The sequence below is a fragment of the Berghia stephanieae genome, chromosome 3 (genome assembly GCF_034508935.2).
Source record: "Berghia stephanieae isolate SIO BIC M18660-M18661 chromosome 3, UCSD_Bste_1.3, whole genome shotgun sequence".
NCBI lineage: Eukaryota > Metazoa > Mollusca > Gastropoda > Nudibranchia > Aeolidiidae > Berghia > Berghia stephanieae.
The window spans coordinates 35743580-35759579 of NC_088362.1; the positions used below are offsets into that span (position 1 = coordinate 35743580).

General features: G+C 38.1%; 1 protein-coding gene across 1 annotated transcript; it reads left to right on the top strand.

The window, feature by feature from the left end:
• The first annotated feature begins 352 nt into the window (after positions 1-352).
• LOC144969534 (uncharacterized) lies at positions 353-8774 on the top strand. The gene is made up of 3 exons (XM_078908669.1): positions 353-395; positions 5442-5875; positions 7314-8774. Exons 2-3 carry the CDS (start codon positions 5803-5805, stop codon positions 7778-7780), a joined length of 540 nt encoding a protein of 179 aa, XP_078764795.1. The 5' UTR covers positions 353-395; positions 5442-5802; the 3' UTR covers positions 7781-8774.
• Positions 8775-16000: the final 7226 nt, after the last annotated feature.

A 16000-nucleotide genomic window follows, 5' to 3' on the forward strand; every position in this document is an offset into this window, starting at 1 on the left:
CCCTCAAGGTAACACCGTTTTGAGTCGATTAGTTACAAATGACTTGATGTTGTGTCCGTCGGTTTTTGTTCGTGTTGTAAGATCGGTTTTCCAAAACTCCCTAACTCCGTTTTTTTTTCTTTTTGAGATATTGAGGATTATTTACCTTAAATTTTCTTCATTCGATCTATTACATATTTTATATTTAAACTTCAAATTCACAAAAAAATCTAAGGGAATTCTTATGTAACTTGGTGTTTAAAATATTTACATTTCAATTTTTCTTATGGATTGAAAATCTCAAAAAGTAGAAAAATGGACTAATGGAGTTTTGGAAAAAAACCAGCCTTCATTTATATATGTATCGGGCTCCGTGAAATCAGCAGCTTGAACGCTGGAGTCTGTTGTATTATAACGTTGGTTCACGCATTGTTTTGTCTCGTTACTTACGAGGGTGTTTCTGTTCAATTTTCTTCCAAATTTTAGTAAATTGAAAATGTATCTACACTCCGGAGTTTGTGGTGGATTGTGTTGTTTTTAGTTATAACAAAATATGTGTGAGCGATGTTGATGTAATTAACTCTCTCCTTACCAGCTGTTTTTAGAATTTCCCCCGAAAATTCACACCCACCCAACACAAAATAGATTTTTCCTAATCAAACAAAAAAGTAACAAGTACATTCTATACAGAAAGTTGTTCGGCAAAATAAACTCTACAACACAGTGTTCAGTATTTATAGCTGACATCAAAGCATTTCCTTAAATTTTGTAATGTACAAGAGAACTCAGAAAGAGACAAATGTCGGTTGCATCGTAACGAATATGACGATTTTCCTATGATTGGTAAGGAGAGGGTTAACCAGTATATTTTTGACCAATTAAAACCATGGAATTTGTGACACACCTTCACACGTGCTCGGACAAAAATAGTTGGTTGTTTATAATAATAATAATAAATGGCATTTATATAGCGCTTTACCCCGTTGTCACAGGCTCTAAGCGCTTTACAGTGATATAAAACAAAACATATTACAGTGAGACAAGTGTGAAGGAAACGTGATACGAATTCAATTTAACAACAACAAAATATGAAAATAATATTGCAACATTATGACGTAAAAAGATAAAACTTTAAGCGAGATTTGAACGTTGTCAACGAATCCGAGCATCTCACGTGTGACGGGAGAGAGTTCCAAAAATGGGGGGCCGAAAATTGAAAAGACTGTTCACCTATTTTACGCAATGGCTTAGGTTTGACAAGGATTGATTGGTCATTGCTTGACCTCAAGTTTCTATTGGGGACATATATGTTTAGAAGGTCTTTAATATAGGAGGGACTGTTCGTGCTCAGGGATTTGTAGACAACAGTACAAATCTTATAGGCAACTCTTTTTTCAACAGGAAGCCAATGTAACTCACGGAGAAGAAGAGTTGCTGACGGGTATTTTTTGTTATTGCGTACAATGAGCCTGGCTGCGTTATTTTGAGCAACCTGAAGTTTGCTAATTTTGTCTTTAGTTAAATTCGCCCAAAGGGAGTTACAATAGTCCAATTTAGATAAAACCAAGGAATTAATTAAAAGTTCTGTTATATGCTTCGGTATTAAATTACGAATTTTGCTTATTTTTTTCATTTCTATGTACATAGATTGTATGGTGTTATTCACGTGGCTTGTCATGGAAAGATCTTTATCAATGATGACGCCAAGGTTTTTTGCTTTATTTGAAAATTCTATTGTGCTATTTCCGAGAGTAATTAGTGATTTATTTGCCTGTTTAAGGATACTCGGTCTTCCACACATTAAAATCTCAGTTTTACTATCATCTAATTTTAACTTATTGTGGTACATCCAGGATTTAATCTCATTAAAACAGCTCGTAATTCGTTGTATTAAGAACTGTAAATTACTAAGGTGTGCTGAATCATATATTTGCGTATCATCTGCATAAAAATGATAACTCAGATTGAATCTGGATATCACACTAGAAAGGGGCTGCATATATACAGTAAAAAGGACAGGGCCAAGAACAGAGCCTTGTGGCACTCCAAAATTTAGTAAAACTTGTTCTGACTGAACACCATTCACCACGACAGTCTGCCATCGATCCTGTAAATATGATGTAAACCATTTAAGGGCAATTCCTTTTATGCCGAACGTATTTTCTAGTCTTTTAACAAAATGTCATGGTCAATGGTGTCAAAGGCAGCTGAAAGATCTAAAAGGCATAATACATTGATATTGTTAGCATCAGCATTACATAACAAGTCATTAAAGATTTTAAGAAGCGCCGTTTCAGTACTGTGTTGATGTTTGTAGGCTGACTGAAAGGGTTGTTCCAAACTGTTGTTCTTAAGATGAGATGTTAATTGTGTAAGAACTACCTTCTCCAAAAGTTTTGACAAAAAAGGTAGATTTGATACAGGACGATAATTGTTTAATATATTGTGGTCCAGTGATGGTTTCTTCAGAAGTGGTTTGACGAGGGCACTTTTAAAGCACGATGGAACTTCGCCAGTCAGTATGGATGTATTTATGATTGATGTAATGGATGGTAATAATGTATCGATGGAGCTGGCCAAAAGCTGTGCTGGTAGGGGATCATGGTCGCAGGATTTAATGGGGGCTTTTTTTATCAACTCGTTTATGAAACTAGGTGAAACTGGTTGGAACTTGTCTAAAGGGGTACCACAGAATGTATTTGTATCTATAAATGGTTCATGCCGATCTAGTTCTGAACGAATGTTATGGATTTTGTCTTTAAAAAAGTTGACAAATGTGTCTGGCAAGTCTCTTTGATTGGTTGTAGATGGTAATGAAGTGCATCTTTCACGTCCAAGTAGATCATTGCAGATGTTAAATAATTGTTTACAAGATTTAGAAGTTTCAAATTTTGAAAGAAAATACGTGGTCTTTGCCTTTTTTATTGTTGTCTTCCAGGCACGAAATGCGCTCTTGAATATTTCACGATGAATCATGAGGCCTGATGTTTTCAGCAGTCTTTCTGCTCTCCGACACTTCGATTTAGCTTCTTTAACGTCCGACGTATACCACGGAGCATACTTGCGGTTGGTGACGGTCCTTGTTTGGAATGGCGCATGTTTGTCAAGCGTTTCAATGAGACAACTATTCCACTGGTCTGGAGAAATAATTGAATTTTTAGTAAGTTTTGTTTCTAAATCGCCTCTGAAATTGTCCAAATTAATGCCTTTAATGTTTCTGGTTGATGTGGTGGTGGTTTCTTGGCATGGTTTTGAAACGTCAAGATTGAAAGAAATGAGGGAGTGGTCCGAAAAGGGGAGATAATCGACGGTGGCGTTGGTTTTTTGGAACTCTGAATTTTCTACAATTACCCAATCTAAAATATGACCAGCAGAGTGGGTTGGCGTTGTTACGATCTGGCACATGTTGTTCTCTGATAATGACTCGTGCAATTTGGCGGTGTCTGTGACGTTGTCGAAGTGAAAATTAAAGTCGCCGAGTATAATTGAATGGCCAGGACGCGTGTGTTGCAAAGTTAGCATCTCGTTGATTTCCTTCCTAACATCAGGTAATTTTATTTTGTTTTTCTTGTTTGCTGGCGGTGGGTAGATGCAGTTGAAGTTGTATCTTGTATTCTGGAGGGATAATCTAAGATCAATGGCCTCCATTGTTTTGCAGCGCATTTCGATGATTTCCACATGTTTACATAATTTTGTTTTATAAAATACGCCAATGCCACCCCTTCGCTGATCTTTCCTTGGATACGATCTAAATTGGTACCCAGGGGGTGTCATAGCTTTTTCAACTGGGTCGTCTCCAGACTGTGAGAGCCATGTCTCTACTATAAATAGAATATCGAAGTTCTTCTCCGTTAATAAATCGTTTAATTCTTCGGTTTTGTTACGGCAGGACTGTGCATTCAGAAGACCAATAACAATGTTATTGTTGTCGTTTGTGAAACTGTTTGTGGTTGGTACAGTTACAAGTGTTGGTGGTGGACGGGGGTTTGTGTGGGGGCGGGGTGGACGACGAGTTGTTACCATTGAGATGTTATGTTGTTTCCGTTTGCCTCCCCGAGGCCTGTACTTATTAATATTATTGTAAAAAATCGGATCACTTGAGCTAAAAATCGCAGCTGGAATGTGACGTTGTTTACGTTTACCGCCTCGAGGCCTGTTGTAAAAATCAGATGTTGAATAAAAGTGTTCACAATTATTAAAATAATGATGGTGGTAAATCACGGCTAAAAATAAGGTGAACAATGTTCGTAAGAGTGCGGCGGCCATTAAGTGACTGTGTAAAAATCTTTTAAAACTTACAGTTTCCATGATAAAATACAGAATTATACAGTAGTCCTTTCTTAAGAATTGATAAAAACTATACAATAAGAAACAGTATGTTTTAACGAGTCCAACGAAGTAAAAATGTCCAGGTATCAATATGTAGAAATCACAAAACAATTAAAATACACCAGAGCACACAACGACACGTCTTGCCTGTTAGGCGTGTTTACAATAATAAATGAATGAAATAGACCGCGACTCTGATCATTTTTATTGTTTTTGGTACCACCAGTTTGGTGATTAGTTATCACACGATTTTCTCGATCATATGATAAATTTTTACACATGACAGTTTTCTGTTTTGGTTCTATAGATAGTATGCAGATGACGTCACTCAGGCCTTTGTTATTGTTTTTGCCATCCGCGTTTGTGAGTTGTTCTCACTAAACTGTATTAACCCGACTAGAAAAGTTCATGGTTACACAGAGTTTGTGTGTTGGTCCGTTATACTTCCGGATGGCAATGTTGTGAACTCCTTGGCCAAGCGCATTCTATCTATTGATCAAGGTGTATAACAGTGTGTCTATTTTACTTATAGACATACCATCAATAGTAAAAGCTGTGTAGTTTGCTATGTTTACCAATCACTGCCAGTGTTTACATTATGACGACTGTCCGAGAGGCGTGGTTATCTGGGTGTCTACGGTTAAAACTATCTCACAGAACTCCTAAAGAAACATACGACAACCCGACCTTTGCGTTCCTCCAATGACACCACCCGTTTGGCTATCCCACGCATTCGTACAAAGGCGGGAACAAGGTCTTTTTCTCATTTTGGTCCGTCTGCAGGGAACACCATTCCACAGAGCATCTGAGAATCCAAATCATTGTCTGTTTTCAAGAAATCCGTGAAATCATTTCTTTTTTGATGTCATGTACTTTCTATATTGTTTTGTGTTGATGTAATTTAAAGCGCCAAGAGCCGCACTGTTGAGGATACCGTGAGCTCTATAAGAGTATTATTATTATTATTATTATTATTATTATTATTATTATTATTATTATTATTATTATTATTATTATTATTATTATTATTATTATCATCATCATCATCATCACCATGCTGACTGAAGTCAATTTCGTTCCATCTATAGAAGGAACGATATTGGCGTCAGCTCTTTGTTATTGTTTTGAGACAGCCATTTTGGTGAGTACTTCTCACTAAATTCTATCAATCAGACTACAAACACTAAAAGTTTCACATAGTTTTGTGTGGTAGAACATTTTATATCGTCGGCAGATGTTGTGAGTATTTTAACCTAAACGTATGGCATCAATACGGTGTGATAGTTCTCTTTGGTAGTGTGCGCGCTCTTCAATTGTTAAACATATCAGCATTCCGTGGAGCAGATTCTTGGATTAAACAATTAATAAAATAACTAGATATGCACTTTAATATAGAGCATTTGTCATGTTTCACCCCGCTCTACGCGCTTAACCATAATATTTCGTTATTAGCAAGCTGTGAATGATTCACAAATTGGTGTCTGTTTGGAGAGAATGAAAATATTTTGCCAAATCACCATGGCAAAAATATTCCATATTCTAGCCCTTTTCATGATGCTTGTTCTTGGTAAGCTTTTCAATGACTCGTTTCTTTTTTATTTATTTCTTTTGTTTTTGTTGGTGTTGTTGTTATTGTTGTTGTTGTTAAAAAATGAGTTTTATATAGAGCAATATCCATTAAACGTGCTCAAAGCGCTTTACAGGAAATCCTTGGCCAACAGAAACATTTAACATGTACAACGAGACATGACGCCTGTTACATTTTTTCCTGACAAAGACAACGCTGTTAACTGCCAGACCAGGTACTAATTTTACACCTGAATAAGGTGAGATAATGTGAGTCAAAAGCATTCTCCAAGGACTCAACTATACGCCGAGCGAGTCTCGAACCCAGGACCTTCCGATCGTTATTCCATTGAAAAAACGAACACCTTTCGACTGATATCGGGAATAAACTTGACGCGAGGGCTGAAAGGCCGAGTCTACTAAGAGGTCTTACATCGAGGCCAATATGTTCTTAATTTCCTTATTGTGCGGCTATGTGGTCTTGTGGTATGACACTCGCTTTTGATTGGAAGGTCCTGGGTTCGAGTCCCAAGCGACGCATTATTGACTCCTTGGAAAAGTCTCTTTACTAACTTTCTCTCACCTTAATAAGGTGTAAAATGGATACTTTGCCGTTAACAGCGTTGTCTCCGTCCGAAAAAAAGTAATATCGCCTAACAGGCGTCATGTATCGTGCTGTGTGTTATAATGTTGGTGTTGGTCAGGGACCCTTTACCCTCATCGCCGCCGTGAATTTTATTAGTCTCGTCTTTATTGTCTCCTGGCACTTCCCTACTCATTTCATTTCTTGGTATTGTCAACATAAGGGCTTGCTCCACGCACTCTTCTCTGTTGAAATAAGTCCCGGCAACCCTTGTACGCAGAATCACTGACTACGTCTAGAGCTGCACATACGAGATGGAAGTCGGTTTGGACGAATTCAATCCCTCGTGGGGGGCGGGGACGTACACTCCTCTAAGCTTGGTGAGAAGTTGCCAGGCTTTGATACCAGTAAGAGGAGACATTGGGTGGCTGCGAATCGGCTTCGGTTGAGGAGCTGCCTAACGGTAAGTGCGCTTCATCGGTGGGGTCTTTCTACATGTCCAATATGTACCCGCTGTGGGCAAGAACCTGAGACGGCAGAGCATCTAGTCGAACGGTGTGTTGTGACGATGCTACCCGGCGGGTTTGCGACGGTGCACGAATGCGGACCAGACTTTGCTGATTGGGTCGATCGTCATAACATGGTAGCGTGAGAACCAAAAGAGGCTGCTCTCTGTTGAACGCTTTTGTTTTAGCTACATAGAGATAGAGAGAGAGTCCACTCCAGCCTTTCCCAGCATCCACCCATGTTCTTGATAGTCTGTATTTTGATCTTCTGCCTTCAACTTTGACCTTTTTGTATCACTTTTGTATCACAAATACATACAAAATATATAAAACTTTCACGTTTATTTCAGACGACGGATCCAAATACAGCACAGATGCCTTCACAACACCTACCCCGAAACCAACAACAATGTCAGCTTCTGGTTCCTCCACTCCACTCTTATACTCCACCATCGGCAGCTCAACTGAGAGCTCCTCTATCTCCTCAACGCCCTTCACGACGTTAGACCCAGCTATCATGTGCCCATCTCACGTAGGTCCAACATTGTCGCCAGGATTTGGTTTATTTTCTTTCCCAGCCATCATGACCAATAAAACATTTATTGACGACTCCATGTCTTTGATATCGTCCTTTACCACCAGATCGGACATGGAGTGTATTGTGCGCTGTACTTTCAACCCAGACTGCGCACTCCTGACGTTCTCAAGTCAAACCAAGTCGTGTCATTTGTTAGACAGTTCAGCGGACAGTCTTTTGTACGAGACGGTTACGAGTATTGGTACTGTAGGTAGAATTAAGTGTATTTACTCTGAATAATATTAGATAGTAGTAAGCCTCGCAGTCGAAATGGCGCTTGCTGAGAATTGTCATAGACGATGAGTATAGCTGCTCTCTCCATTCATGTTGTAAATTGTTTCCTTTGGTCACGGTTCTGGGCCAGAGTTTTGAGGCTGTCAAGATCTTGTTGTGACTTTAGTACGGAGGGCACTGCAATATTTCTTAGTTCTTCAGAGATTAATTCGGCCTCATCTGAATCCAAACAATTCTGATATGTAGAGAGATCCTGGTTCAGGGTAGTTACGATTGATGTCAGCGGTCTCCCTACATGGAATAACATGTTAATAACATTTTCTTTCATCTATGCACAAGGTTGGATTTTATCTCTGGAATATTTTGTATACTAAGTTTAGGTTTTAGAACATGTGGACTCTAAACAATAAATACTAAACTAACCGATTTTAGCATGAGAATGTTTCGGGTTCAAACCCCTTCTTCAGCCAATAAGAAATACAAGAAAAGTCGTCGTTTGTACTGATTGAACGTACAAAGACGTCTTTTTTCATCGATATAGATTTACCTTATATTATGACCGTTTTCATTGTTTTCTAATGGTGGCTGAAGAAAGGTATTGAGCCCGAAGCGTTCCATGTCGAGTAATATGGTCTTTTATAATCTGTTATATCAATGTTTTTGTATTGCCTGAAGAAGTGTCTAAACACACTTCTTCAGGCAATACAAAAACATTAATAACCTTTAAAGTTCTGTTTCATATTATATTCTAGTGTTTTGAAATCTGTTATATTAACGTTTTTGTTGTTAGCTGAAGAAATGTTTTGAGCCCGAAACGTCCCTCATATATCTTTTTTCGTTGCTATTTGACGTTATCATGATATTTATTTTGGTTCAATAATATGTTCACCACAAACAATGTTAGACCCAGTTACCATAATCTCACATAGGACCAACTTGATTCCATCAGGCTTTGGTCTAATCTCTTTCCCATCCATCATGACCAATAAAACATTTATTGACGACTCCATGTCTTTGATATCGTCCTTTACCACCAGATCGGACATGGAGTGTATTGTGCGCTGTACTTTCTACCCAGACCGCGCATTCTTGACGTTTTCAAGTCAAATCAAGTAGTAATGGTAGTAGTAGTATTAGTTGTTGTATTGGTAGTAGTATTATTATTATTAGTAGTAGAAGTAGTAGTAGTAGTGGTAGTAGTAGTAGTAGTAGTAGTAGTAGTAGTAATAGTAATAGTAGTAGTAGTAGAAGTAGTAGTAGTAGTAGAAGTAGTAGTAGTAGTGGTAGTAATAGTGTAGTAGTAGTAGTATAGTAGTAGTAGTAGTAGTAGTAGTAGTAGTAGTAGTAGTAGTAGTAGTAGTAGTAGTAGTAGTAGTAGTAGTAGTAGTAATAGTAGTAAGAGTAGTAGTAGTAGTAGTAGTAGTAGTAGTAGTAGTAGTAGAAGTAGTAGTTATTGTTGTTGTTTTAGTAAACCTCGCAGTCTGAATGAAGGTGTGATTCAGCCACAGTTTTTTTTAAACATCGATGAGTATAGCTGCTCTCTCCATCCATGTTACTTGTGTTCATTAGTCACGGTCCTCGATAAAAGAAACAAAACAGTGGTAAGGACAGCTGTTGGTTCAGCTGATCCATTGTAAGAGTTGGATTACGCCAGGGATTCGCGCTCAGCCCACTGCTGTTTGCAATAGTAATGGATGTCCTAACAGAACCCATTCGGCGAGAGGCACCATGGAATATGATGTATGCGAATGATACAGTACTTTTGAATGATACAAAAGCTGAGGCGGAAAAGGAACGGGAGGGTTGGAGACGGGTGTTGGAAAGGACGGGGTTAAAGGTTATGTAGATCGAAGATAGAGGATTTGTGCATCGGACAGAGAGCAGAACCACCAATAAAGATAGGAGAATAGATTGTGCGAGAGACAAACCAATTCAAATACTTAGGAACAACTGTGCAAGGAGATGGGGGCAATGAGATGGAGGATACAGGCAGGCTGGAATAATTGGAGGAAGGTAACTGGAGTTATGTGTGACACACGAATTTCCGCAAAGCTGAAGGGTAAAATATATACAACGGTTGTAAGACCAGCAATATTATAATATGGACTAGAGACAACAGCTACAACAAAGAAACAAGATAAAGAAGTTGAGGTGGCAGAAATGAGGATGTTAGATGGTCACTTGGCTGGACAAGAAAAGATAAAGTGAGAAATGAACGAATTTGAAGGTTGACTGAAGTGAAGAATGTATCAATAATGATGAGAGAAGATAGATTGAAATGGTTCGGACATGTAAAGAGACGATAGAGGGAGTACGTGGGAAGGAAAGTAATGGACATACAATTAGCTGGAAAAAGGAAAAAGGGACGCCCTAAGACTAGATGGTGGGATAAGGTAAAGGATGACATGAAAGAACTGGGCCTGGAGCAAGATGATGCGCTGAACCAAGATGCATGGAGATGTGGCATTCATTATGGCAACCCTGCAAAATATGGGATAAGCTGAAAGAATAAATAATAATATATAATAATAATAATAATAATAATAATAAAATATAATAATAATAATAATAATGATAATAATAATAATAATAATAATAATAATAATAATAATAATAAATAATAATTAATAATAATAATAATAATAATAATAATAATAATAAATAAAAGAAGAAGAAGAAGAAGAAGAAGAAGAAGAAGAAGAAGAAGAAGAAGAAGAAGAAGTCACGGTCCTCGATCAGAGTTTTGAGGCTGTCAAGATCTTGTTGTGACTTAAGTACGGAGGGCAATGCAGTATTTCTTAGTTCTTTAGGGATTAATTCGGCCTCATCTGAATTCAGAAATAACTGATATATAGAGAGATCCTGGTTCAGGGTAGTTGGTATTGATGTTGGTAATCTCCCTACATATTTGCTGCCATGTAGGAAATATTCTGTCATTGCATTTTCGTCTTGGAAGTGCAAAGACCTTTTCTCCCATCTAACTAGATTTAGCTTAAAGTTTGACCCTTTTCATTATTTTTTTTAATCGTCAAAATGTTCCGTTTTAAGCATTTTCCATCTATTTTGAATCTGTGCAGTCATTTTTGTTCAATGCTCTCTTCATATTTTGTATTTTTGTCGTTGTCTAATTACAAGATTTTAACACTATGTAGATCTGCCCATTTTGTAGTTCTGTCGCAAAAAAACAACCTTGTAATATCGCCTATCAGACGTCATGTCTCGTTGTACGTGTTATATTATGTGCGTTGCTGTTGGTCAGGGACCCTTTGTAAAGCGCTTTGAGAAAATTTAGTGGATATTGCGCTATACAAAAGCTCAAGCTCAAGTTGTAGGAGTTTTAGTTGAAACTTTAGAGACACATGATATCTGTGTTTCTTTATTGAATGAGATCTATCTCGGGTTATATAAATGATGAAAATTAAATCTATAGATAGTATGCGCTTGGCTAAGAAGCTCGCAACATTGCCATCCGGAAGTATAACGGACCAACACATAAATCTATTTGTATCCTTAAAAGTCTGGCAAATACAGTTTAGTGAGAATTACTCATAAACATGGGTGGCATAAAAAAATAACAAAGGTCTGAGTGACGCCATCTTCGTTCTATCAATATTTCAAAATACTATTGAGTGAATGGCTTTATCTACCAAATCCATTATCTTAGTTGTGAGCAAAGAAAAATTTACAATGACCTCTCCGCACGGGACTGATATATCGGTGTTAAGGTTTGTTTTAAAATGATTTGTGTGATTTTTTGAATTTTGTTCACTCATAGAAATCACCGATCACTTAAAAATAGTGTTTACATGTGTGCTGTCCCAATTAAAAGTATTCACTGTGTTGGTTACAACTAAGGGACAGAATCTGTGATAGCTGCATTCACCACATGCCCTTACAGGGAAAACGTCAGCTTTGCATTGCGCAGGCGTCTCTCTTATCAACTTAGGAAATATATCGTTTGGTTAATGAGCTATCAATGATTATATTTGAGAAATCAGTTTTCAAAATGTTATTATATATTAAATACTTTTATCAAATAAAAATATAACCAATAAACTTATTTTAATGAAAAGTTCACAGTGATGCACCAGTTAAATTGTTTCTCAGCGAGTCTGAGTTACCGAATCGTGACTCTCCCGACGGATTATCACCTTGTCGTGGTGGGAGGGCTTACGTAGCTCGAACCTCGGACCTCCAATAAGAGAAAAAAAGGAGAGAGATCAGACGAAGAGTAATCCACCGGCCTTCCAGGAATGGGGGTTGAGCGTAGGGTTAACAACCCACCTCATAAAAAGCAAACTGTTACAGAAACAGAAACCTGACGTAAATCCACAACCGGCGGCAGTAGAGAAGCGGACCAGAATACTGGCTTCATGACGGTAGGAGGTCAAAGCCGAAAGGACGCCCCCGACCAGATTGCAGATCTGTTGTCACCAAAACGCAAGCTCAATGTCTCGTGCTGGAATGTTAGGACCCTATATCAAACAGGAAAACTGGCACAAGCCCAGCGCGAGATGTTGAACTACAAGATCGATTTGCTAGGCATATCAGAGGCAAGATGGACAGGAGCTGGGAAGCGCCAACTCTCTAATGGCGACCTGATCATTTGGCCAGGACGAAAGGATGACCAACACAGAGAAGGTGTTGCCCTCTTGATAGCCAGGCAAAACAACAAGTCACTATTGGAATGGAAACCGATAAGTGAAAGAATTTTATACACAAGACACAACTCAAAATACACCAAACTATCAGTCCTCACATGTTACGCACCTACAGAGGATTCATATGACGAAAACAAAGAAGAATTTTACGATGTTCTAAGAATGGCCGTTGAAAACATTCCAAGACACGATATGCTCATGCTCATGCTAGAGTTGGCAATACAGCTGAAGAGCAAAGAAATCAGTCCGTTGGAAAGGAAGGCATAGGGGTGATGAACAACAATGGAAGCAGACTGGCAGAATTTTGCGAAGAACACAACCTCATTATTGGTGGAACTTTCTTACCACACAAAAACATACACAAATTGAACTGGAAATCACCAGATGGGAAAACAGAAAGTCAGATAGACCATATAATTATCAACAGAAAATGGAAGAGCAGCTTAAACGATGTCAGAGTCAGACGATTGGCAGACATTGGAAGTGACCACCATCTTGTCACAGCCAAAATCTCTACTAAATTGATGAAAACAAAAATAGCAAAACAGAAGGAGAAACGTTTCAACACAGATAAATTGAAAATCCCAGATATCCAAAACAATTGCAATATCTCAGTAAGAAACAAATTCAGTGCAATACAAGATATTACAAACATGACAATCCAAGATTTCAACCACATCATGCAGGAAAGTGCCACTGAACACTTAGGACACAATAAATCCAATACAGAGAATTGGATATCAGCAAGGTCATGGGAGCTCATTAACCAAAGAAAATCAATCAAACGAAATCTCTTGAACGCTAAATCCCCCCCGACTGAAAGAAAGGCTATCCAGTGAATACTCATTGAAGGATAAAGAAGTGAAAAGATCCACAAGGAAAGACAAATTTTGAAGAAAATTTAGCAACTGAAACAGAAAATGCAGCTGTAAGACAAGACACACAAACGCTATACAAAATCACAAAAAAGCTCTCAGGAAACAGAAGTTATGGTCAAGAGAAACCATTAAAATCCCAAGATGGTAGTGTCATCACAGACGAAACGGAGAAAATTGAAAGATGAAGAGAATATTTCGCAAACCTTCTGAACAGACCAGACCCATCTTCTTACACAGATATCCCAGAAGCAGAAATGGACGTAGAGATTAATCTTTGTCCAATCACTGAGCATGAGGTGCACGAGGCTATAAAACAACAACAAAATGGCAAGGCCCCAGGTATTGACAAAATCAGTGCGGAAATGCTTAAAGCGAACTCGCAAGAAATGTCCAAAATTCTCAGTAAATTGTTCACCAACATTTGGGAAAAGGAAGAAATACCAGAGGATTGGCAGAAAGGCATCATCCATAAAATAGTCAAGAAAGGAGACCTAGGAAATTGTGCTAACTGGCGTGGAATCACACTCTTGTCCGTAACGAGCAAAATTTTAATAGAATCCTTTTGAAAAGAATCTCACCTCACATTGAAAACATTCTTAGAAAAGAGCAGGCAGGGTTCAGAAAAGGGAAGTCATGTAGTGACCACATATTTACCCTGAGACAAATCCTGGAGCAAAGCATTGAATGGAACAGCCCCCTCTACACCATTTTTGTCGATTTTGAAAAAGCTTTTGACAGCTTACACAGAGAGTCCCTGTGGAAAATACTCCGCCATTATGGTATACCGATGAAGATAGTCAACTTAATAAAAGCAATGTACAGCAACTACCAATGCCAAGTGATCTGTGGTAACAATTTAACAGACAGCTTTAATGTTACAACTGGTGTAAAACAAGGCCGCATACTCTCCCCGCTTCTGTTTATCCTGGCTCTAGACTGGCTCATGAAAAATACAATTGATGGTAAGAAGAGAGGCATTCGCTGGACACTGACATCCTTTCTGCAAGATATAGACTACGCAGATGATATCGCGTTAGTTTCCAGTACACACAGAGACGCCTCAGAAAAACTAAAAGTACTACACAAGAACGCCTCGAAGATTGGACTGAAAATAAATTTCGATAAGACTGTGTACATTAGGGTGAATTCAAAACATGACAGTGAAACTAGGATAGATGAACATATAATTGAAGAGGTAATAGAGTTCTCCTACCTCGGATCCAAAATAACAGACGACGGAAATGCAGAACACGATATCAAGCACAGAATTCAAAAGGCAAACCAGGCTTTCGGCATGATGAAAAACTTTTGGAAATCAAAGCGAATAATGAGAAAGACAAAGCTGAACATATACAAGAGCAATGTTTTAAGTGTACTGCTGTATGGAAGTGAAAGCTGGAAAATGACATCCTCCTTAATACAGAAACTAGAAGCCTTTCAGAACAAGTGTTTAAAAAGAATGTTTAATTTATTTTGGCCTACAAAAATAAAAACAGTGGATCTCTTAAAGAAAGCTGACTGCACTAGCATTGAAAGCCAAATAAAAAGAAGAAGATGGCGTTGGGTGGGTCATGTGGCCAGAATGGAAAAAGGGTCACTTCCCAAGACAGCCTTGTACTGGACAGCAGATGGGAAGAGAAAGCGGGGAAGACCCAAAGAAACCTGGCGAAGGACCATGGAGAAAGAAGTAAAGGAAGCAGGCCTGTCCTGGAATACAGCCACCGCAAAAGCAGCCGATCGCAAAAAATGGAGATGTCTGGTGGATGCAATATGTGCCTCAAGGCCCGAAGAGGATTAAGTAAGTACCGAATCGTGAAGTCCGTGATTATAAGGCTGGTAATCTTAATCTTGGGTGCATTCCTTATTATTTTTCATTCCTTGTAACTCATTACTATGAACTTTTCATTTAAAAATAACTTTATTGGTTATATCTCTATTTTATAAAAGTATGTAAATAATAACATTTTGAAAAGTGATTTCTCGAATATAATTAGTGATATTCGTTAATCAAACGATAGATTTTCTCAGTTGATAAGAGAGAGACGCATGCGAAATGCTATGTTGACGTTCTCTCTGTAAGGGCAAGTGCATTCCCCTAATACCTGAGTTCGACATTTTTATTTTGTTGAGAAGAATCTTCTTCTTCTCGTCCCCCCTACAGATTAAAGAGCTGCTTTTTTGAGGTTCGGCAGTTACATCTGTCCAGGCTATAAAGGAAACCAACTACGCTCTTAATCGTTACTAAAGGGGAAGTAATAAATCTCAAAAGGCAACGTTCTGTAGAAAAAAGTAATACGCTTCAACAGTCGTAACGTCACATGCCTCGTAATGACGCATGGTTACTTAGTAACTGGCTCTAAACTATCGGAACAATGGTGGACGACCTTAGGAAATATTTCGTCGACGAGCATTAAAAATTATCTAGACGGAAAAAAAACATTATAAATCTGATCATGTTTTGACTTTTACACATTCTGATTCCAAGACATATGAAAAGTTCTAGCCAGCATGAAGAATAAAAAGTACCGATTTTTTTTGTTTAGAACCACGATGGCCGCCGTTGCTGGGCGACGTGATATCAGACTATTGAATCCAATTCTCAATATGAGTCTTGTAATTTATATCTATATTGTATAATATGATTTTTATTTTAAGCTCAAGTCATAAAGTAGTGTCTTATTTCTTAA

Bases quoted from the DNA above. Each gene is read 5' to 3' on its own strand.
- LOC144969534 (XM_078908669.1), top strand. From the start codon at position 5,803: ATGAAAATATTTTGCCAAATCACCATGGCAAAAATATTCCATATTCTA. The intron at 5,876-7,313 runs GTAAGCTTTTCA...CGTTTATTTCAG, and splicing joins TTTCATGATGCTTGTTCTTG to ACGACGGATCCAAATACAGC.